General features: G+C 33.8%; 1 protein-coding gene across 1 annotated transcript in view; it reads left to right on the forward strand.

Annotated features, from left to right (window-relative positions):
• The window catches only part of MALRD1 (MAM and LDL receptor class A domain containing 1), a 638,500-nt gene extending 617,333 nt beyond the window's left edge, over nucleotides 1-21,167 (forward strand). Inside the window, exons 40-41 of the mRNA XM_082385765.1 lie at nucleotides 8,607-8,682; nucleotides 11,389-21,167. Coding sequence (XP_082241891.1) covers nucleotides 8,607-8,682; nucleotides 11,389-11,469 — 157 coding nt within the window. The 3' untranslated portion in view covers nucleotides 11,470-21,167. The remainder of the gene's footprint in view (nucleotides 1-8,606; nucleotides 8,683-11,388) is intronic.
• Nucleotides 21,168-24,185: the final 3,018 nt, after the last annotated feature.

The raw sequence follows: 24,185 nt of genomic DNA on the forward strand, positions 1-24,185 counted from the left end.
TCAGTCTGATATTTTGAAAGATATTTATTGAAACAACCTAGCGAAACCCATTGCTGGTCTTCCTAAAATAATGTTATGGGCACTTGTTACCTTTTTAGCCGAGAGTATGGTGACAGGATGCATACCATAAAAGTCTTCTCTCCTGAGTTGGTGAAGATGTGCTTCTAAGCAACGGGTTTTTTTTTCTTGTTTGTTTGTTTGGTTTTTGAAAGTGTGACCTATGTGATTGATTCTTTTGTCCTGCTTAAATTTTAATTGGAGAATCTTAAAGTCAAATTTGTATCCTACATTAAGTAAGTAAATAGACTCTTACCATACCGATGTCATATACTGTCCCCATCTCTTTCCCTCTGGCTCAACTCTATTTTCCAGTTCTAAGAATTCTTTTCTCCACTTCCTATCTGTTTCTCATTTTTTTTTTTAATTTATCTATTTTTGGCTGTGTTGGGTCTTCATTGCTGCGTGTGGGCTTCCTCTAATTGTGGCAAGCGGGGGCTACTCTTCGGTTGTGGTACCCAGGCTTCTCATTGCAGTGGCTTCTCTTGTTGCAGAGCAGGGGCTCTAGAATGCAGGCTCAGTAGTTGTGGTGCATGGGCTTAGTTGCTCCGCAGCATGTGGGATCTTCTCAGACCAGGGCTTGAACCCATGTCCCCTGCATTGGCAGGCGGATTCTTAACCACTGCACCACCAGGGAAGTCCCTTCTCATTTGGTTTATATTCTTCTATTGTGCTTATCTTTGCAAACTGCCATAAAGTTGCTCTCATTACAAAAAGGACAAAGTAGTGTCTAAATTAAAAAATGTGTGATACCTCTCCTTAAAAACAGTCTATTCAGACAGGCTAAAATTTGGATTGGAAACAGTCAGAGACCAGGTATAAAATAAAACTTGTCTAAGGTTTTGAGAAAAGAAAGATGATGTATGTGAATCGTTTGGCACCGATAATTGCACAGGAAATGCAGTGCACCAATCTCCTTCTATTACTACAAGTTAAAAATGAACAAACCAAAAAAAAAAGAATAACTCATTTTTATAGGTTCTAAAATCAGGAAGCAAAAATTAGAGCATTACTCATTAATTTTTATAATGAGACAGAGAAAAAAAAATTATTAGTACCCAAAGAAACAAACATTTCTAAAAAGATCTCTTCTTGACAGAAATATGTTTAATGAACATTAAAAATAGGTATGAGTAAAAGTGGGGACCAGAAATATATTATTTTTGTTAGGATTTTATAATGTATTTTCCCTTTATGTGAAAGATTAGCACACTCAGAAAGACTTCATAGAAAGTCTTAGGACTGGAAACATTTGGAAAAACCTAATTGAAGAGTTTAAAATGACATAGGTGGAAATGAGTAGAGTAGAATTGAGATTTACTTCTCTGAGACACTCCAGATTCACCATTTATCAGGCTAAGCAAAATTTAATATAATAGGCATGACTCCCAGAATAAATGGATTCCATTTCCACCAGTGAAATGATTGTATTTCATAATTTAGATGGGCCCTTTTTAAAAAAAATATGTCACATGTACTTTTATGGTTAGAAAACATTTTTCCCCAGCAGTAACAAATCAAATACTTCATAGCCTGAAAACTCACATCAACCCCTGATATTTATACATGGATATTTCATACCTCTTATTTTTCAGAGATATATATGAGATATAAGGGACACAGACCTTTATTTTTCAAATATTGTAAAATGAGTTACTTGTACCAAATTAATTTTTCTCCAATAATATGACTTTTTCAGTTTCCATGTAATGAAATAGATAGAAGGACCATCCCTATTCTATTATACTCTGCTCATCTTCAGGAAAGCCCCCAGGCTGCTCCTCTGGGCTGGCACTTAGCCAGCTGAAAAAAAAAAACAAAAATGGAAAGAGACAGAGGTCAAAAGTAGGCTCCTGGCCCACTTAAAGTCTTGGGCTAAGTGGAACAGAAATCTAAATACAAATGTGACTCCATGGTAACAATAGTAAAAATGAATGTCTTTTCTCTCTGAGTATTGATGATGTATATTGCTGGGAGTAGGCATGGAAGAACAGAGTAGAGAGCTGGTTAGTGGCTTTTTTTCCATCATTAAGCCTTCGGACTATGTGCATTCATTAAGGTATCCTTTCTATAAACATTCAGTTGATTCCTGCCGCACTAGGTACTGTATTAGGTGCTGTGATTAAGAAAAGAAGGTAAAAGAATAGCACTGGACTGTTAGTGGGCATCTACTTGTGGTAGGCATTTTATAAATGTAATTTAATCTCAGAGACAGAAATCTAGCAAGCTGCCACCCTCCAAAAGAAATTCTACAGGCAGGAACAAATAATGATCAACTTCGTAAGTATAGGCCCTAACACAGTGTTTGATAAATAGTATGTGTCCTAGAAATGTTGGATAAATTCAAATAAACATGAAAGATGATAAATAACATAATCAGCATTCTAGCATTTCACCACCTTAAGGAGTGAGTCACCACATTATAGACATCATTTTCCTTCAGGCCCTTAACTCAGGACAGTTATTTCTTGGATCTTAGAATGTTCTTCAGCATTTAGAAACAAATATAGAAATCATTTCTTTAGTGGAAGCATGAGAGCAAATTCCTCCACACACACATGCACAGCAAATATCTTTTGGTAAATAAATTATCATGTTTATCTCTTCAAATCACCTTGATAGCTGCATTAGGATTACCCAATTTCAGAAAGTGTTGTTCTCCATACTTTTTAGTAGACAGGTTTTTACAGTAGAGTTTTATAATGCAATCCACCTGGATGTAACAGGAATCATCATGCATGGCCATCTTAAATGGCATACCACCTTACTTTTATAATTTGTGCTAAAGTTTTGAGCTCATCTGAACATTTTCTAAGCCTATTTTTAAATACGAATACATTGTGACAGATTTACTCCCATGAGATGGTAGTGGGGACTACCACTTGGTGTTTGGTGGATTTGACTAAGAAGTGTGAGTAGTTTCTCAGACACACGAAATGACATACCAGTAAATTGGAGAAAAACATGTCTGTTCTTAACAGAAAGAAAGTAAACCACTGATTGATAACCAAAACAACAATTAATTTAGTAAATAAAATTAATAATTAATAAGACATACTCAGTAAGACAAATTATAAAAGCTGATTAAAATTATTAATTAATAAACTTAAAATATGTGTAAATTGATGTTTCTTTTGAAGTATAGACTTGTCAATAAAAACAATTCAGGCATTGTCTTGTCATTCTTTCTTCGTAACCCTCCTGATAGCCATTCTTCAACATGCAGAGTGACACCTATGCTCACTGTCACCTTGTTTTTCTTTCAACCTAGATAAAGGTTTATTCACTTATCCAGTCTAAAGGTTTCACATTAAGTGACAATCAGACTCTACCCAAAACTGTCCAAACGTTGCCATAATAATTTGCCTCATACACTAGCATTACAATTTATTTTTATATTAATGAAGGCTTTATAGCACCACTAAGCTAGAGATAAATGTGTTTACCAATAAGGAACCTTAACCAGAGCAATTAGACAAGAAAAAGAAAAAAAAAAGCCATCCAAATTAGAAAGGAATAAATAAATCTATTACAAATGACATGATCACGCATATACAGAAAATCCCAAAGAATCCACCAAAAAGCTACTAGAGCTAATAAATGAATTCAGCAAAGTTGCAATATACAAAATCAACACACAAAAATCAGGTGTGCTCCTAAATACCAGCAATAAACAATCAGAAAAAAAAATTAAGAATGCAATCACTTTTGAGAATAGCATCTAAAAGGATAAAATACCTGGGAATAAATTTAACCAGGGAGGTGAAAGATTTCTACACTTAAAATTACAAAGCATTACTGAAAAAAATTAAAGAAAACCTAAATAAGTGGAAAGACATTTCGAGTTTATGGATAGGAAGACAATATTGTCACGATGTCAATACTGCCCAAAGCAATCTACAGATTCAACACAGTGCCTATTAAAACTCCAACAGCCTTTTTTGCAGAAATGGAAAATTGATCCTCAAATTCATATGGAATTGCAAGGGCACCAAAAAGCCAAAGCAGTCTTGTTAAAGGATCAAGTTGGAGGGCTCACACTTCCTGATTTCAAAACTTACCACAAAGCCACAGCAAACAAAACAATATGGTATTGGCATATGAATATACATAGAGACTAATGGGTTATAATTAAGAATCCAAATATAAACCCATACATCTATGACCAGTTGATTTTTGACAAGTCCATTCAATAAGGAAAGAACAGTCTCTTCAACAGGTGTTGCTGGGACAACTGGATTTCTACATGCAAAGGAATGAAATTGGACCCCTACCTCATACCACACACAAAAATTAACTCAAAACAGATCAAAGACTTCAATATAAGAGCTAAAACCATAAAACATTTAGAAGAAATCATAGGAGTAAATCTTCATAACCTGGGATTTGGCAATGCATTGTTATATATGACACCAAAAGTATAAGAAACAAAAGAAAAAAATAAATTGGACTTCATCAAAAACTTTCATGCATCAAAGCGTCTTAAGAAAGTGAAAAGACAGCCTACAGAATGGGAATATTTGAAATCATATATATGATAAGAGTTTAATACACAGAATATATAAAAACTCCTACAACTCAACAAATCGACAGACAACCCAATTAAAAAAAATAAGCATACTTGAATAGACATTTCTTCAAAGAAGATATACAAATGGCCAATAACCATATGAAAAGATGCTCAACATCATTAGTCATTAGGGAAATGTGAATCAAATCTATAATTAGATACCACTTCACACCTTTTGGGACGGCAATAATAGTAATAATAAAATAGAAAATAACAAGTGTTCGTGAGGATGTGGAGAAATAGAAACCTGCATACATTATTTGTGGAAATGTAAAATGGTACAACTGCTATGGAAGACAGTTCGGTGCCTCCTCATAACTTAAAATAGAATTACCATATGACCCAGCAATTCCACTCCTAGTTATATACCCAAAGGAGTTGAAATGGGGCCCAGATACTTATACGCCAATGTTCAAAGCAGCATTATTCACAATAGTCAAAAGGTGGAAACATCTCAAGTGTCTATCATCAGTTGAATGAATAAACAAAATGTAGCATATGCATACAATGGAATACTATTCAGCCATAAAAATTATTGCAGTTCTTATACATGCTACAGTATGGATTAACCTTGAAAACATTATGCTAAGTGAAATAAGTCAGACAAAAGGATAAATATTGTATGATTCCACTCATATGAAGTACCTAGACTAGGTAAATTCATAGAGGCATAAAGTAAGTTAGAGGTTACCAGGGGCTGGAAGAAGAGGAGAACAGTTTTTATTGTTTAATGGCTATAGAATTTCCTTTTCTACTGATGAAAATGTTTTAGAAATAGGTAATGGTAATGGTTGCACAACACTGTGAATGCAGTGAATGCCACTGAATTGTACACTTTTAAAAAGTGGGTAAAATGGCAAATTTTGTTATATATATTTTACAGTTTTTTAAATTAATAAAATTAATTTTATTAAAAAACTTGAATTATATTCTTTAAATGGGTGAAGTGTATGGTGTGTGAAAGTCATGTTTACTGGATGCAACATAGATAAGTTTCGTTTTATTTTTTGTTTTTCTTCATTGCCCATCTACAGTGATTTCAGATATCTATTTTAAATACTTTCATGTTTTTAATCAACACTAAAACAATTTTGTTAGTTAATAAGCCATGAAGTCAATTCCTTTAGAGGTGTTCATATGCTCACTAAATTTAAATTGGAAACTTGCATCAGAAACATTTTCTCTGTTTAGCCCCCTCACAATGCCACCTTATACAGTGCCTGCACATATTGGATGTAGCCAGAGCTTAATAATGATTTAAGTGAATTCATCACAAGTTAGGGGAGGAAAACTCATGTGATGCATGCAGCTTCCTTTCCTCTACTCTAAGCTTCTAAGTCAATGCCTTGCTGGTTCCTAGAGGTCGCTCCATTCTTCGAGACCTCAGCTCTTAAAGAGCTGTCTGCCTAATGACAGATACAGTAAGTTAAACAAGCATTTTTTATCCTAATGCAGACTATCATTGCAGCATACAGTGTTAGAAGTGGTAGAAAACTTCATAGTCAAACATTTTGTTTTCCTCATATCAGGATCCATCATTTTAAGTAAAATTGTTTATGTTTGAATTTATATAATTGATGAAGGTGGAAAATTATATCATAGAACTTAAAATGGTAAATATATGGAGTTGACATTTAAAATTTTTCTTAATGGAAGTATCTATGGGCAGTGGGTAATATTTTACCTTTTAAATAGGAAAGACATTAAGAATTAAGCCCAACAATTCAGGGATATCCAATGTTGGGAGACATACACTTGATCTAGGAAAAATAAAAGTTTGAGATTACTAATAAACATAATTTGAAGTAAACAAATTTGCTCACCTTCCACTACTCCTACTGTGACCCTTTCTTGTTTTATTACAACTCCGTATCCTGACACTTATGTATCACCCTTCTTTCTTTATAGTCACCCAATCCCCAAAGGCTGGCCACTTAATTTTAATAGAAAATTATTTAAGACTTAAAATCCTTCAGAAGAAAAGTAGCTTCAATAGCTGAATCAATAGGGTTGGAAAATTGATCAATTTACTTGGCTTCTGCCTGCCAATATTGGTTTAGGTCATCTGGGGTCTCAGCAGTTCAAAGCCAAAAATAATCACCTCATCTCAAAATCTTTTGTGTTGCATGTGCCTCAATTCTGTCCACCTGACAGCCGAGCCTGTCCCTCCAGTTCCTGGTTGCCTGCCCAGTCTTTGGACCATCTGTCCTGTCTAGTCTTATGGTTTGGGTTTCCTCCTGTTTCCCGACTTCATGCCTGATTTCAGCCAAGAATAATTTTTCTGAGCTGTCGGTGTTTGTGGCTGTCCCGTCTTTACCTAGTTCCTAATTTCCATTTTGTTCTAATCCTCCCTCTCTGCATGTTGTTTCTCCTGTACCAGCCTTTGCTTTCACATTTTGACATATTTCAAAACACCACGTCACATCCCACCCAGTCTCAGTTTTGAGAGCAGCACTGTCTAGGCTCTTGCTCTAACTATGCCAATTATTGAGCTTACTACTCTGAGAACGTAACGTTGACTAGTCTTGGAGAGAGAAAAGGCAAAGAATCAAGCACCACTCATTCAATTTAATTAGAGCAACTCATAAGTTTTCAATTAGTGGTTAAGGAATTAACTTGTTGCCTCACCATTTAAGAGTATATGATTTTTTTTTTTCACAAAATAACTCACAAAAAATGGCTGCTATGGCCCTCTTCATCAATAACCAAAACGTAGATGCAATGAAGGTGAACTGGTTAAACTACTGAATATTTAAGCCAAATACATAGAAACAGCGGAGGTCAGGAAGCTTAGAAGACACTGAATCCACAGGGAGAATGTATTGTCAGCCAAACACAATTACCCTGATTATGCTATTGGGCTCATGAACACTGTTATTTTTTAGAAGAGGACCATGCGGTTTGGTAGATGAAATAAGAGGTCATACCTCTGACAATTTCTTTTCAAAGAGTAAATCAGTAAGACTTCCTCTTTATTATCTTTTCTTTTAGGATTTAAGGGTACATTACTGACAAACATTTATTGTCATTATACTCTGATTGGTCAAAAATAGTCATGCATTATATATTTTTTCTTCCTGGTTGCCTCCTCAAGACACTGGCAATCATCCTGGAATCGGTCTTCCATTCTCCACTATGTGTATGTGTACGTGTGTGTGTGTATGCATGCATGTGTATGTGTGTGTGTGCATATTTGGGATTTTCCTTATATCTTCAATAGGATGTATTTAGTTATCTGGTTATATTTATTTCTTTCCTGTGATGAGCATTTTTTCTTCATCAGTTGTGACCAGCTATACCAGGGCTAGCTGTCTTCTGATAAGTCTATTGACTCTTAAGTAACTGAAGTATAAAAAGGAAATGATCATTTAGGAGCTCAGTTAATCAGAGTAAATTATGCAGATCTAGACCAGTATGTGAGATTACCAAGGACATGCCTCTATGATCCATGAAAGGAAATACTAACATAAAGATCTCTTCAAAATGCTCATATTTAAATTTGCTGTTTAAAATGTTAAATACTATGACATGCACTACATACAAATCTCTATGACAGACACTGTCATGGAAAATAGTCCTCAGGATGTGGTGGGTTTGGCAACTCTTGGAGTCGATGGGACTTCAAGGTGGCCTTTCCTTATAACCAATTCAACTTTATATAACATTGTTCTTTCTAATCTTGTACACCTTGGTATTACTTGAATAATATTTAAGCAATCAATTTTAAGAACAACTTTTTTTTATGTGCTTGGGTTTTTTTGGATTTAAATATTCAGAGGTCAAATTACATTTACTTTCAAGAATGTGTTTGCCTTGGCATCCTGCAAAAAAGTCTTTACTTATGGAAATACCTTCATAAAAATAAGTACACTGGCTAGATAATGTGTCTCCCAAAGATTTCTATCAGATAATAGCCTGAAAATGTCCTGTGGTGCATTTTAATACTTACTTTTCTTTTTGTGGCCCTGGGTGCTTTAAGGAAAACGAAAAGAAGTGTTAACTGTGCACTTGTTAATCCAATTTATGGGAACTGGAGCAACCCAGAGAAAACAGAGGTAAGTGGTAATGAACTGTATTGTTTCAGAATGGGGAACAAGCCTGCACATACACACACACACACACACACACACACACACACACACACACAGTGTTGTCTGGACATGTTCCCATATCATGGTTAAAAGATGTGTTTTAGTGGAGTTATTTCTCCACTAAAGAGGTGGGATGGGAAGGAGTTTCAGTCTCTCTAAATATGCAATGAGAATTTTCCATTTCAGGATGGTTTCAATCTGCTTGTAGAATCAGTTCACTGTTAAATGGCTTTGTGGTCACTGTTCATACCCAAATAGAGCTGACAAATCTGGAAAATATCAGTTTAACCCACAAAGTATTAGTCATCTACTCACAGTAACTCTTCATTGACTGTTCTTCATATTTTATTCCCAAACACAAAAGGGAAAATAGCGTTCTGTGCTCTCTTTGAAATTGAAATTCAGGTGTGGGCTGTGAGGGTCGTTACCTGATAACTTAGAAAGAGAAAGGAGAAAGTGAAGTGTGTTACATCTTTCTTGGCCTTTTTTAGGGCTACTCCTTATCAGTGCAATATGAAGTAGGCTAGAGAGAAAATGGCAAGTATAATAAAATCTCTCTCATCCCTTTCTTAAATAGGTAATATGAGCATCCATCTGGGTATAAAACAGGATTAGGCATAACACATCACTTCTTCTGTATGAAAGCTTCCTTACATCTGATTTTAGAAATATTGTATCAAATTCATTCTCTTGTGAAAGTGAACAGGTAGAAAGCCAGCTTTCATTTTCTCCTATTATTCTTTTAATGAAAATCCTCCATAAAACAGTTGTTACTGTTGCTGAAATCGAGTAGCAAAGGTTTCAGATCAGGTGGTTTCTAGTATTTTTGAGTGATGTGGTTGAAGTCTAACACAACCCTTGACTTTTTTATTTCTGTTACCTGATAACTTAAAAAGAGGAAAGGAGAAATTAAGGGCATTGCATCTTCAATAATGATGTCATATACACTTTTAGTATTGTTTTGTTAGGAATGAAAGGAAGAAGTAAGATATTTCCCAGAACACAGAGAGAATTAATTTGGATGATTTGCCAAGTCAGTCAAGTCATAGACTAAAAATGAAAATGTAGCCCTACTTAATGGATAATAAGCAAATAAATAAATGAATATTTAAGAAACAAAATGTAATACATCTTCTTGACAAAGTAGGAAGGTGTAATATAAACCTATTTTCATTTTTACTAAAGAAAAGAAAACGTTTTTAATCTTTAGCTTAGTTTAACTTTTAGTATCTGAAAGTTACAAATGATGTAAGGAATTAAAATGTGTTTTAAATTTGACATTTTTATATTTATCATTCCTCTTTCATGTTTTTTTCTTTCCATTAAGAATGGCTAAGGAAGAAATCCTGTCATAGCTCTAGACTTTTGTTGCTATTTTGATTTCTGTTGTTTCAGAAACAAATGACTTTGTATTAATTAAACTAAGTGCACCTTCCCTGACATTGTAACAGAAAAATAGACTTCCCCGAAAATACTCTTCTGAACATTCTTAGAGAAAATTCTCATATTCTGATATAGAAATTGAGAGAATAGTATAATGAAAACCACATACCCATCAGCCAACGTCAACAATTATCAACCTGTGGTCATTCTTGTTTCACCTCTACTGCCATCTATTCCCTTCACCCACCAGAATGGTGGTGATATTTTTTAAAATAGACTAAATTTTCTTTAGAGCAGTTTTAGGTTCAGGGCAGAACCTAAAACTTTCCATATACTCCCTGCCCCCACCCATGCATAGCCTCCCCCATTATCAACATCCACCACCAGAGGGGTAGATTTCTTACAATTGATGAACCTACACTTATACGTCATTATCACCCAGAGTCCATAGTTTACATTATGGTTCACTCTTGGTGTCAACCAGAGTGTTTTTAAGCAAATTCCAGATATCATTTAATTTTACCTGTACAGACTTCAGTTGTACCAGGATAAGAACATAAAAAATATGTAACCACAGTAACACGCTTAAACAGTTAATAATAATTCCTTGACACAATCAAATATTCAATCAGTGTTCAACCTACCCCAATTGTCTCATAAGTAAGTAGGGGGTTTTATACTTTGTTATTGTTGCTATATTTTTAAAATCATGATCCATATAAGGTATATGCATCCAAATTGGTAGACATGTCTCTTAAGTCTCTTTTAATCTCTAGGTTTCATTTTCTCTCTCTTATTTCCCCCTTGCAGTTTATTTGTTGAAGAAATGAGGTTGTTTGTCCTATACAACTTTCCATGTTTTAGATTTTCTAATATACACTGCAAAATATAATTCTCTGAGCTGAAAGCTGTTGGTTGTTGTTTTTTAAAAATTTTTTGTTTTGTTTTGTTTAACCTAACTATAATCAAAACAGCAGACTTAGAGAAACCAGCACCATAGAAAGAAGCAGTCAAGATCCTGGCCACTACATTCCCCCATCCCACCAGAGGTGAGGATGAGACAGTGGCTCCTATGCCACCAGAGGACGCTGGGCATACACCAAGACTAGGCCTGTGTCAGTGGTTCAGGCAGTGTGGACTGGAGGTGCTGAAGTAGGAGCTGGCGATGCTCTAGTTATTACTGCAGTGAAAATCCCTTAAAAATTCACCTCAATCTGCATGATCTGGAAAGAAGTCTCTTATTTTAACGCCTAAAATCGTAACTTTTTTCAATGTGTTTTTCTTTAGAGTTCTATATACTCCTTCTCAAATCCGTTATATGACACAACATCAGGAAGTCTGGAGACTGTATCTAATCATCTCAAATAGTACCATCAAGATCAAGTATGCTTGGGACTTCCCTGGTGGTCCAGTGGTTAAGACTCTGCGCTTCCATTGCAGGGGGCGCGGGTTTGATCCCTGGTTGGGGAACCAAGATCCCACGTGCTGCATGGTGTGGCAAGAAAAAGAAAAACCAACCAACCAACCAACAAACAAAAAAAAGATCAAGTATGATCTTGTATTCCAGTCCGTGAAATCTGATAGAAACTCATGCAATAGTAAAAATAGGAGGGATTCAGAATACTACTCTAATTATTACATTTACAAATAAATTTTCTTATGGAATATATTGAATGTTTTCATGGAATCTGAATCAGAACCTTATCTTCATTATATATGTGAATATTTTAATAAAATGTTCCACGTAAGTTTCTTGTTTTCCTTTCATTTTATTATGGTTATTTTTTTAAAGGATGAATCAAATTGTTTCAGATCCTGAATATAAAGAAGTTTTAAAATGCTTATTTATATGCCATTGACCTTAGAAACTAAGTTGAACTGACTTAGTATACAAACTAACTAGCAGGAGTGGGTGGACAAATCATAGTAATCCTAACAACATAACCATGAGTAAAATTTATTTCTGCATTTTGGAAAAAATGTGATAAATTATCATCCTAAACTTCCTTTCATTCAAATAATCATTTAACATCTATCCTTACATAGATATAAAAAATATTGCTAAAATATATGTTAAGAAGCTTTGTTGTTCTGAACCTAATAGCCCAGAAATAAACCCACACACTTCTGGTCAATTAATCAACAACAAAGGAAGCAAAAATATACAATGAAGAAAAGACATTCTCTTCAGTAAGTGGTTCTGGGAAAACTGGACAGCTACATGTAAAAGAATGGAGTTAGAACATTTTCTCACACCATCGACAAAAATAAACTCAAAATGGATTAAAGAAATAAATGTAAGACCTGAAACCATAAAACTTCTAGAAGAAAATGTAGGCAGAGCACTCTACGTAAATTGTAGCAAGATTTTTTGGATCTGTCTCCTAAGGCAAAAGGAACAAAAAGCAAAAGTAAACAAATGGGTCGTAATTAAACTTAACTTTTGCACAGCAAAGGAAACCATTCACACAATGAAAAGACAACTTACTGAACGGGAAAAAATATTTGCAAATGACATGACCAATAAGGGGTTAATATCCATATCCAAGATATATAAACAGCTCATACCACTCAATATCAAAAAAAAAAAAAAAATAACCCGATTAAACAATGGGCAGAAGATCTGAATAGACATTTTTCCGAAGAAGATATACAGATGGCCAACAGGCACATGAAAGGATGCTCAACATCACTAATCATTAGAGAAATGCAAAGCAAAACCACAATGAGGTATCACCTCACACGGGTCAGAATGGCCATCATCAAAAAATCTACAAACAATAAATGCTGGAGAGGGTGTGGAGAAAAGGGAGCCCTCTTGCACTGTTGGTGGGAATGTAAATTGATACAGCCACTATGGAGAACAGTATGGAAGTTCCTTAAAAAACTAAAAATAGAACTACCATATGACCCAGCAATCCCACTACTGGGCATATACCCTGAGAAAACCATAATTCAAAAAGAGTCATGTACCACAATGCTCTATTTATAATAGCCAGGACACGGAAGCAACCTAAGTGTCCATTGACAGATGAGTGGATAAAGAAGATGTGGCACATATATACAATGGAATATTACTCAGCCATAAAAAGGAACGAAATTGAGTTATTTGTACTGAGGTGCATGGACCTGGAGTCTGTCATACAGAGTGAAGTAAGTCAGAAAGAGAAAAACAAATACTGCATGCTAACACATACATATGGAATCTAAAAAAAAAAAAATGTTCTGATGAACCTAAGGGCAGGACAGGAATAAAGACTCAGACGTAGAGAATGGACTTGAGGACACAGGGAGGGGGAAGGGTAAGCTGGGACGAAGTGAGAGAGTAGCATTGACGTATATATACTACCAAATGTAAAATAGATAGCTAGTGGGAAGGGGTGGGATAGGGAGGGTGGGAGGGAGATGCAAGAGGGAGGAGATATGGGGATATATGTATACATATAGCTGATTCATTTCGTTATACAACAGAAACTAACACAACACTGTAAAGCAATTATACTCCAATAAATTTGTTAAAAACAAAACAAATATAATCAGGATCTTTGCCTAACCTCTTAAAGAAGCAGTGAATTAAAATTCAGGTATGGTTTTAGTAAAGACCTCAAAGCTACTGCATGAAAAATGTAGAGAAAGTGCAAAAGAGATAATAAAAATGATTATCCAACTTAAATTGACTTGTTTTATAGGAATATTGAGGGAATTCATAACATATGTAGCTCCTGATTGAGACTAATGACAGAAAATCTACAGAGCCTAAAAATTAAGATACTCTTAAAAGTGTTCAAAATTTTCTTCGGGAGCAAGTTAAATGTGCTCTAAAATATTTAAATCAAATATGGCAATTCTATGATACTAAAAGAATAAAATTGATTTTGCTTTTCCAATAAGTAGAAGAGGTAGATGCTTATGTTGTTTTCATAATTTAATGTAAGATTTAGAAAAAAATTTATTTTTATTTGCATATTTCTTCCTCTGAAAACTTTTTGATATAAGTCCAGATTTGCACCATTGTGATTTTTAAAATAGGCAAAGGAAGAAGAAAAATAGAGGAAGGGACAACAGGAAGTATACAGAGTCCACAAATTATATAACTCAGCTTTAAGTCATAAAAACATCTCAGAATTCACAATGGACAGAGAATCTATTGAAAACAATTTTTTTTTTAAGCTGGTGGATGTAAGGAGAACAGATACTAATGAGTAGTGCTGACAGATTCTTAGGACTTTGAGTGCACAAATACTTAAGACAATATCTTATTGTTAACTGGATTCACGTGACCAACCTGCTCTTTCCCAAAATATACTTTAAGCATATTAATAACAATAGCAACATTAATAACAAGCTAATAAGTACTAATTGTCTGCCAAATACTGTTCAAAGTAGTTTATGTGTTTTAACTCACATACATGGAAATAATGTGCTGTATATTATGTTACCCACATGTGGATATTTAATATGAAATTTAAATTAGCTAAAATTAAATAAAATTTTAAAATGCATTTCTTTAGTTGTACTAGCCACATTCCAAGTGCTCAGTAGCCCCATGTGGCTTGTGGCCACTGTATTTCACAACACAGAGAACATTTCCATCATCACATAAAGTTCTCTCCGAGAGCACTGGCTTAGAACAATATTGAAATATTTTCCTGTAAATAGCACAGCAGTAATCTCTATAAATCTAATAAGCACTAAAAATATTTCCCAGTATGTATATTTTAACTAGAATCATCCAAATTTTAGCATAGTAATGTTATAAATAAGACAAAGCATGTTTAGCTGTAAGCAAACTAGCAAACATATGTGATAAAGAAGCATATTTTAATAGTGCTTTCTTGGCATATAAATATAACATATCATTCTGTTATACCCATATCATCTTTGCCTACTTTTTTCTACATTTAGATGGCATTTTGAAAGAATTGTGTAAAAATTTGCTTTTCCCTTTTCATCTTCATGACTGTCATTTTTCACATTTATCACACCAAGAACTGAAGATTCATGACTCCTTTAAATAATAACCGCCTTGTATTTTGCATCTAAGGGCATGTACTTTAGGTAAACCAACTACTATATTCATGGCAATGTCTTTCGCAATAAGTAGTCTTAAACTTTATTCTTAAAAATAAAAACCAGGGAACATCCATAAAAGGACTCTGAATTTTTTTCCAAAAAGCCTTTTAAAAAATAAGATTTCAAGTATATATTTCACTGTCTGAACAATGACAGCTTTGTGAGTCTTAAAAGTAGTTATTCTGCTTTTCTTTGTATCAACTTGCAGAACGCTTGGGATTTCTTTGCTATTGTATCTAGAAAACCAGTTCAAGGGTTAATGTCTAAAATAAGTAATCATCAAATTCAAGACCTTGCTCTTTAAATAATTAGAGGTGAAAAGACACCACTTTCTACAAGCACCCACTTTGTGAAATTTCAGTGAAACTTGTTACATGAAATATCTTGAATTAAAGAACTCATTAACTATGAATCAAAGTATGCATGCAAATAAATAAAAGAATGAATGAATGACTATGATACTTAAAGATCCACTTAAAAATTCACACTGATACATGCCATTAAACATTCTGAGAGAGTAAAGAACACATTCTCTTCTCTAGAATGTGGAAGCAATAATAAAGAGCTTTTTATTCTAATTTTTTAAATGTTTATTTATTTAGGCGTGGTTCTTGCCCCTTTCAAGACAACTTCCTCAGAGTTTTATAATATTTTCCCAGAGTTGTGTTACTAAGAAATCAGCTGAGGAAATTAGCATAATTATCTGCAGTCAGTATATAATTTGGGGCCAATAAAAGAAATGTCAGCATAAGAGATCAGGAATAAGAAACCTTGTTTCTCTATCTAGCTTTTTATTTTTTATTTTTAATAACAGACAATTAGTCTATCACTAACCATAAACTAATGGCTAAAGAAAAAAACTAGTCACTGTAGGATAACTATATTGTCATTAATTTGTTCAACAAATATCTGTAAAGAAATATTTACAGTGAAAGAAGTGAGACAAGGCAGTGAGACAGTGAGAGGAGAGGTAAGTAACAAACACTCTATATAATGTGGATTCGTCCCATCTGGGACTTCTATCCTCCCCTCGATGCTGATCTCATAACTCTTCTCTACATTGTTAGTACCCCAGTTTCTTCAAATATCTAAGGTAAGAAATTAATAAAATAGAAAACATATATAAAATGAAGTGGATCAATAAAATTGTGTTGTTTCTTTAAGAAGAGTAATAACCCCCTGATGAAACTTTGGGGAAATAAAGCATAAAATGAAACAGCCCTTAGGAAACAAATCAAAGAAAAAAGATAATGTACAAATAGCCAGTGTCAGAAATGGAAATGATAAAATCATTACAGATACTAGAAATAAGAGGGTAATGACACTATTGTAAAAAAAAAAAAAAAAAAAGACAAAAGAACTTTACAACCAAAAATATAAAAATATCAAGCTCTAGAGGAAATAAACAAATTCCTGGAAAATTACAAATTTCTAAAACAAACTTAAGAAATAGAAGACCTAAGTAATCCTATACCAGTTAAGGTAACTGATCCATACTTAATCTTCCTTCAGAAACTCTAGGTTCATAAGATTCACTAGCAAATATTATAATACTTCAAAAAAATAAATAATGCCAGACATATAAACACTTCAAGAGAACAGGAAAAGAGATAATGCTTTCTAACACATTTTATGAGGACAGCAAAATTTCGATACAAACTCTGACAAAGACATCACAATAAAGGAAAATTTTAGGTCAGTGTTACTCATAAAAACAGATGTGAAGTACTAAATATATATTTTTGTTATGAATATATTACTGTTTTCATATTTATTCCACGAATCTAAGTTTAACTTTAAAAATCAATCATTAACAGAATGAGAAAAAAAGCACATGATCATTTTAATATATGCATAAAAAGCATTTGGTCACTACAACATCTGTTCATAATAAAAAATATCTTAGAAGACTAAAAAGAGAATTTTCCTAATGTGATAAAAAGCGGCTACAAAAATACTCACAACTATACTTAATGGTGGGATGTTGATTTCAATTTGGTATTAGGAATGAGCCAAGAATGGCCACTATTACTGCTTCTTTTAAAATATTTGAACTGTTTACTGGTGATCCTAGTGAGAAAATAAGACATGAAAAAAGAAAAAAATATATATATAAGTATTGGAAAAGAAAAAATATATTGTCATTAGAGATAGTATAACAAGTTTGTTAGATACAAGAATAATATATAATGTTCAATTGAATATATATCTTGAACAAACAGAAAACAAATTATTTTAAATGAAACTATTATAATAAATTTTAAATACATTGGAATAATAAATCTTACAAAAGACATATATGGCCTAAAATATTGAGAGATCCTAAAATAGGCCTATAAATAGATACAATATTTGATTTTTCCAAATTAATCTGTAAAGTCAATAAAATCCCCATCAAATTCCTGTCAGATGGTTAAGACCTGAGAAGCTGACTCAAATTTATATGGAAACACAGTGGGCCAAATTTAGCCAGGAAACTCTGAAAGAATATGGTCTGAGGAGTTCTTTACTGTATATCATATACAGAGTTAGAATAATTAGTGCATTGTGGTGTTGGCATAAAGATAACCAAATCGACCAATGACACAGAATAGAGATCCCAGAAACAAATACTATATATATGGGTACCTGACTTACCCATGTGGCATTGTGGAACAGTGCAAAAAGGAGGACATTTTCAATGATAGGCTCGAACTTCTGTTTCAATTTAGAAAAATAAGGGCAATCTGACTCCCACTATAAACTTTACATGAAAATCGTCTCTAGGTGGATTTTACTGTATATGTAAAGGTAAAAGGCACAACAATTAACCTCCCAGACTGACCTAGAATATAATATATAGAAAAATGTGATTATTATCTCCAAGAAGGGAAGGACTTCTTAAACAACCAAAAAATTAACCATAATTAACAATCAATAAATTGGATGACATTATATTTAGAAACTTCTGCTCAACAAAATTGAGACAGTGAAGAATGAAACACAAGGTGTGATAAGTTATTTGCAGCCCATAAGCCCAAAAAAAGAACTTATATGTCTAATATGTTTTAAAACATTATAAATCAAAAAAAAAAGAAAAAGAAAAATTGACAAGCCACTTGAATAGGAAGTCTACAAAAGAAAATGAGTCTATAAACATATGAATAAATCCTTAACCTTATAAGTCATCAGGCAAATCCAAACTAAATGTGCCACTAGGTAACACTAGATGTTAGGCTAATATAGATTGCTATATGCAAGATAGAATGGCTGAAGTTTTAAGACTGACAATACCAAATGTTGCTGTTGCGGACTGAATATCTGTGCCCCTCTCCCGCAATTTAGTATGAGGTCATGAGTGGGGGGCCCTCATGATGGGATTAGTGACTTTATAAGACAAGAAACCTGAGAGCTTGCCCGCTCTCTCTCCTCCCTTAAGCATACAAAGAAGAGATCATGTGAGCACGAAGTAAAATGGTGGGTGCCTACAAGCTAAGAGAAGAGGCCTCAGAATGAAACCTGCCTTGCTGGCACCTTGATCTTGGACTTCCCAGCTTTCAGAAATGTGAGAAATAAATGTTTATTGTTTAAGCCACCCAGTCTATGGTATTTCGTTATGACAGCCTGAGTTAACTAAGACAGTGAGCAAATACCAAGGATGCTGCCTATACAAAGTATACAATGACAAGGAAATGAAGCAACTGAACCCTTCATACTTGCTGGGGATGGTGTAAATTTGTTTGTAATTATCTACTAAGGCTGAGCATATGCATACCCCATAACCCAGCAATTCACCCTCTTCAGGAATTGCATACATATGTGAATCCAATAAATATATGCATCCAATAAAATGTGCAGTCAACAAAATTGCATACATATGTGCATTAAGAAATGATTCTTGCATTATTTGTAATAGGGAAAATTCCAAATATCTGTCCATTGTATATACATATATTAAATAAAGTGTAGCATATTAATAAGCTAGAAAAATATATAACAATGAAAGTGAACAAACTACAGGTACTTGCAACAACAGTGGTGAATCACACGAGCATAATGTTGAGTAAAATAGGGTAGATGCAAAAATATCATATATGTTAGGAACAGTATTTAGGTGTGAAAGTCCAGAAGGTAAAACATGAAAGGAGATATGCAATATTGGCAATGCCCTACTCTTTTTGACTTAGGTGCTGTTACACAAGTATGATCTTTGTGATAATTCATGAACTATGCATTTTTAAATGTTTTTGAGATATAATTCATATACCATAAAATTTACTATTTTAAATCGTAAAATTCAAAGGTCTTTAGTATATTCAACTACTATGCATTCATCATCGCTCACTAATTCCAGAATATTTCTATCACCCCCCACAAAAGAAATTGTATGCTTTTTAGCAGTCATTCCCAATTCCCGGCTCCTCAAATCCCCTGGCAATCACTTATCTACTTTCAGTCTCTGCAGATTTGACCTGGATACTTAATAGAAATGGAATCATACAATATGTGACTTTTTTATGTCTGACTTCTTTCACGTAGAATAATGTTTTCAAGATTATCCATCATGCAGCATGTATAAGTACTTCATTACTTTTCATTTTTGATTTATATTCCATTGAATGGATATACCACATTTTTTTATCCATTCATCAATTGATGGACATCAGGATTGTTTCCACTTTTTGGCTTTTCTGAGTAGAACTGCTATGAACATTCATGTACAATTTTTTATGTGAACATATGATTTCAGCTCTCTTTTGTATATACCAAAGAGTGAAATTGTGGATCATAAATTAACTCTATGTTTACTTTTTCAGGTACAGCCAAACAGTTTTCTATAATTGCTACATCATTTTACACTTCTACCAGCAATGTTTAGGGTCCCAGTATCTCCACATTTTCACGAAGATTTGTTATTGTCCATATATTTTTTATAGCTACCCTAGTTTTTATGAAGAGGTATCTTATGGTTTTGATTTGGATTTCCTTAATAACTAATAATGTTGGGCATCTTTTTATGTGCTTACTGGCCATTGTATATCTTCTTTTTTTTTTTTCTCCTCTGGTTGTTTGTGACCTAGGTGAAATAAGTCAGACAGAGAAAGACAAATACTGTATGATCTCACTTACATGTGGAATCTAAAAACAAAATAAAACAAAACAAAAGTGAACTTATAGATACAGAGGACAGTTTGATGGTTGCCAGAGGCTGGAGTGGGAGGTAGGGGAAATAGGTAAAAGTGGTCAAAAGGCACAAACTTCCAGTTATAAGTAAGTTCTGAGGATATAATGTACAGTATGGTGAGTATAGTTAATAACACTGTATTGCATATTTGAAACGTGCTAAGGGAGTAGATCTTAAAAGTTCTCATCACAAGAAAAAAAACTGTAACTATGTGTGGTGACAGATGCTAACTAAACTTATTGTGGTTAGCATTTCACAGTACACACATACAGCAAATCATTATGTAATACACTTTAATACAATGTCTTATGTCAATTATATTTTAATAAAAGTGTAAAAAATATAATTATTATAAAAAAGTAATTTGTATTAGTGAATATTAATGAATTTGAAAACCTGGATAAAATTAATAATTTTCTAGGGGAATGCCAATTATAAAAATTGATTCAAGAGATCACAAAGAGCAAATAGCAAAGAAAAATATAATTTTGACTCATGTTAGTTATAAAAATTGATACCAAAGTCCTGGATTAAATTTAACCAACTCTCAGGCAGGCTAATTGATTTTTTTCTGATGGGAATTAGTCTATTAAGCAATATACCTTTGTCTTGCTTAAGTTAGTCAGGGTAAGTTTCTGTTGTTAACAACCAAAGAAAACCAACTGAAGCATAAATTGGGGCTTGCCTTAGTCAGCTTGAGCTGCTGTAACAAAAAATATTTTAGACTGGGTGGCTTAAACAACAAAAATTTATTTCTTACAGTTCTAGAGTCTGGGAAGTCCAAGATCAAGGTGCCAGCAATGTAGGTTTCATTCTGAGGTCTCTTCCCTTGGATTATAGGCAGCTGCCTTCTATCTGTGTGCTCACACAACCTCTTCCTTGTGTTAGGGCAGAGACAAGGAGAAATAAACTCTCCTTGTGCCTTTTCTTTTCCAGGCATTAATCCTATCGTGAGGCCCCACCCTCATGACCTCATCTTAACCTAATTACTTTCGCAAAGCCTTATCTCCAAATACCATCACATTATGGTTAGTGTTTTGACATGTGAATTTTGGAGAATACAAACTTTCAGTCCATAACAGTGCTGTTACATGGGACCTGCAATGGTTTTTTGTTACATTTTTCATAGATCATAGGTGTGGGAAACATATTAAGAATTGGCTGAGAAAATAATAGAATAAGAATATAAAGTTCAGATCTTCATTTAGACAGTGACCTGTGATTGTAGACCAAGAACGGATTACAAAATCTATCCCTTCAGCTTTCTAGTAATTCCTTCATTCCTTTTTACAGATAGTCTGTATATTGTCCATTATTAGGGATTAATCATATCAATGAAAAGTTGTTTTAATAAAAATATCATTAAAGTAATGTAAAAATATTATTTTTATAGATTTTCAGAAAGCATTCTGTGATATGAGAACAGACTGCAAGAGCAGGATGGTTAACTTTTAGAAACTTCAGTTTTAGAAACTTTTAAAAATGAAAACTCATAGAAGGTTAATTAACACTGAGTGAAATTTTTGAAATTCTTTAAGTCATGAAGAATCACAAAAAATATTTATTTGCCAAATTTTTCATAGATTTGATATAGTAGAACACAAGTCCTCTTAACTTTGCCAAATTGTATTTGTTCCCAATGAACACAATTCCACTTAACTCTGACTTTCCTAATAAACATTTCGTGGTGAAGATTAGGAAATATATTATTACTCAGAAATCAATTTACACGGCCTTACTTTTATTTCAGATGTAAACATTTTAAGTACTGAATTGTATTAAACTTGGAAACAAGATAAATAAAATAAAGGTCTCAATATTCATTATTAATCTTCACATGGCAACAATTTTCAAGAAGTGGAGGGTATTTAGTGCTAAATTAAAGCAGACTTATGATAGAACTTGACATTATAATGACGTTAGTATCAAGGATGATAATAATTTATTTAAGTGTGTCCACAATTTAGTAATGATTTCCCAGTGTACTAAGTAGGAAATGCATTCATTTAAATGAGATTAATTCTGTCCAGGTAGGTAAGTAGCATACTCAGGCCCATGAATAATTCTATCCTGTGTCTGTACATAGGTGTTACATTGTATGGAGAGAAAGGAACCGTCCTCAGTCCAGACAACATGCAATTCAATAGATTTGCAATGATGGAGCAAACAAACTATTGATGCAAGTTAGGCTCTTAAGAACAATGTAGAGATAGAGATAGAGATAGATGTAGATAGCTATAGATACAAATACAGATGGGTGTATATAGATGTGTGTGTGTATATACAGAGAGAGAGAGAGAGATCATATCACTCTGGTTTGTGTCAAATCATAAGATTGAGGCCTTAATCCTTTCTTTTGCTACCTTCTCTACTTTATCCAAATCTAAGACAGCTTTACCATGGCCATCATGGAAAGAAGTCACCTCTCCACACCTGCCCAGCTGAGCCAAGACAGGGAGTGCTTCTAGTGGTCAAATTCTTAGGTGACCTCCTCTCTGTCTGCACAGTTCTTGGGTTCAGGGGGCTCTGTTCCTCAAGAAAACCCGCTGCAACAGACTGGAGGCAGATCTTCCCCTCCGTGTAAAAAACATTAGGGAACTTACAGAGAAGCTATAAACTAAAAATCGGTTGACTTACATTTTTAATAATGTGCCTATCAGAAAATTTATGGGTTTTTTGTAGTGCCTATAAAACTATTAAAATCCCCCTAGTTTTTAATAAATTTTTACATCTTTCTACAAAACGAATCCCCTGGGAAATTTTTATTGAAAAAGACTTTGGAATTTCACTTTTTGAAGCACATTCGATGAAGTACAGCATAATCAGAGATATTATATTGTAAAATTAAGTAGAATAAAATATTGAACATTATCAATTAAAATTATAAATGTTAGCAGGAGAAAATGGTGCGAAGTATCCAGTGCCCTAAGTATAAAGACAAGACAAATTAGGCCTGTGCCAGGTAGGATTTTCATGATCTAGAGATTTCTGAAAACGAATTTCAAGACTCTCAAGAATGCTAGACATTTTGCTCTTAATGGATACCTATTTGGCAGATCCCCATTTGCAGCTCCCTGAAGCATTTGCATTTCTCCATACTTAAGGTGCTTGCCAGATATAAATATGAAAATAGACAATTTCTAATTCAAAGGAGTGCCAGTTCCATGCTTGGTATTATACATTCCAATGCTTGGTCATTTAGCATTGCCACCGCAATTAAAACCAATTCTTTGAAACTGGATTACTCATTCGATGTGCCTTACATTAACCACAGCACTGCCTACCATACTGAAAATACACGTCCAAAAGAGAGAGGATATCTTTCCCAGGAAAGCCTGCCTCGGAATGATTATTTCTAGCTGATGTTACAGAAAAAGCTTCGACAATAGGCACATATCAATTCCGCACAATCCAGCTCGTCCTTCTATGATTGATGCATAATGGATACTATTGTAGCTGTTCCAAACACTCTTGTTCCTCTTCGTCACTCTCTATCATACCATGACTCGAAAGACAATGAGCATGTTGCTGCTTTTGAAAAGCTTTGATCTACTGCAGCATCTAAAAGCAGAACTGAAAGGAAAGAAAGGGGGATGGGAATTTCAGAAAACTAGCCCAGTGACTGCTCATTCTGATGCAGAGCATAAACCATTAGCAACCCAAAGATTAGAATGAATGTAGTTCAATTAATGCAAGAAAACGGCCAGTGCTTGATGTGTTTCTATCAATCATATTACAGCAATAACTATAATTTGGAAGTTGAAAAAATAGGAAGGTTTATATTAGGATTAAAAGCTCAAGTGTTTTTGTTTTGTTTTTTGGAATGGAAATGTGTTTTATGGCAACT

The sequence above is a fragment of the Balaenoptera borealis genome (assembly GCF_965194805.1).
Source record: "Balaenoptera borealis genome assembly, chromosome: 3".
Taxonomy (NCBI): Eukaryota; Metazoa; Chordata; class Mammalia; order Artiodactyla; family Balaenopteridae; genus Balaenoptera; species Balaenoptera borealis.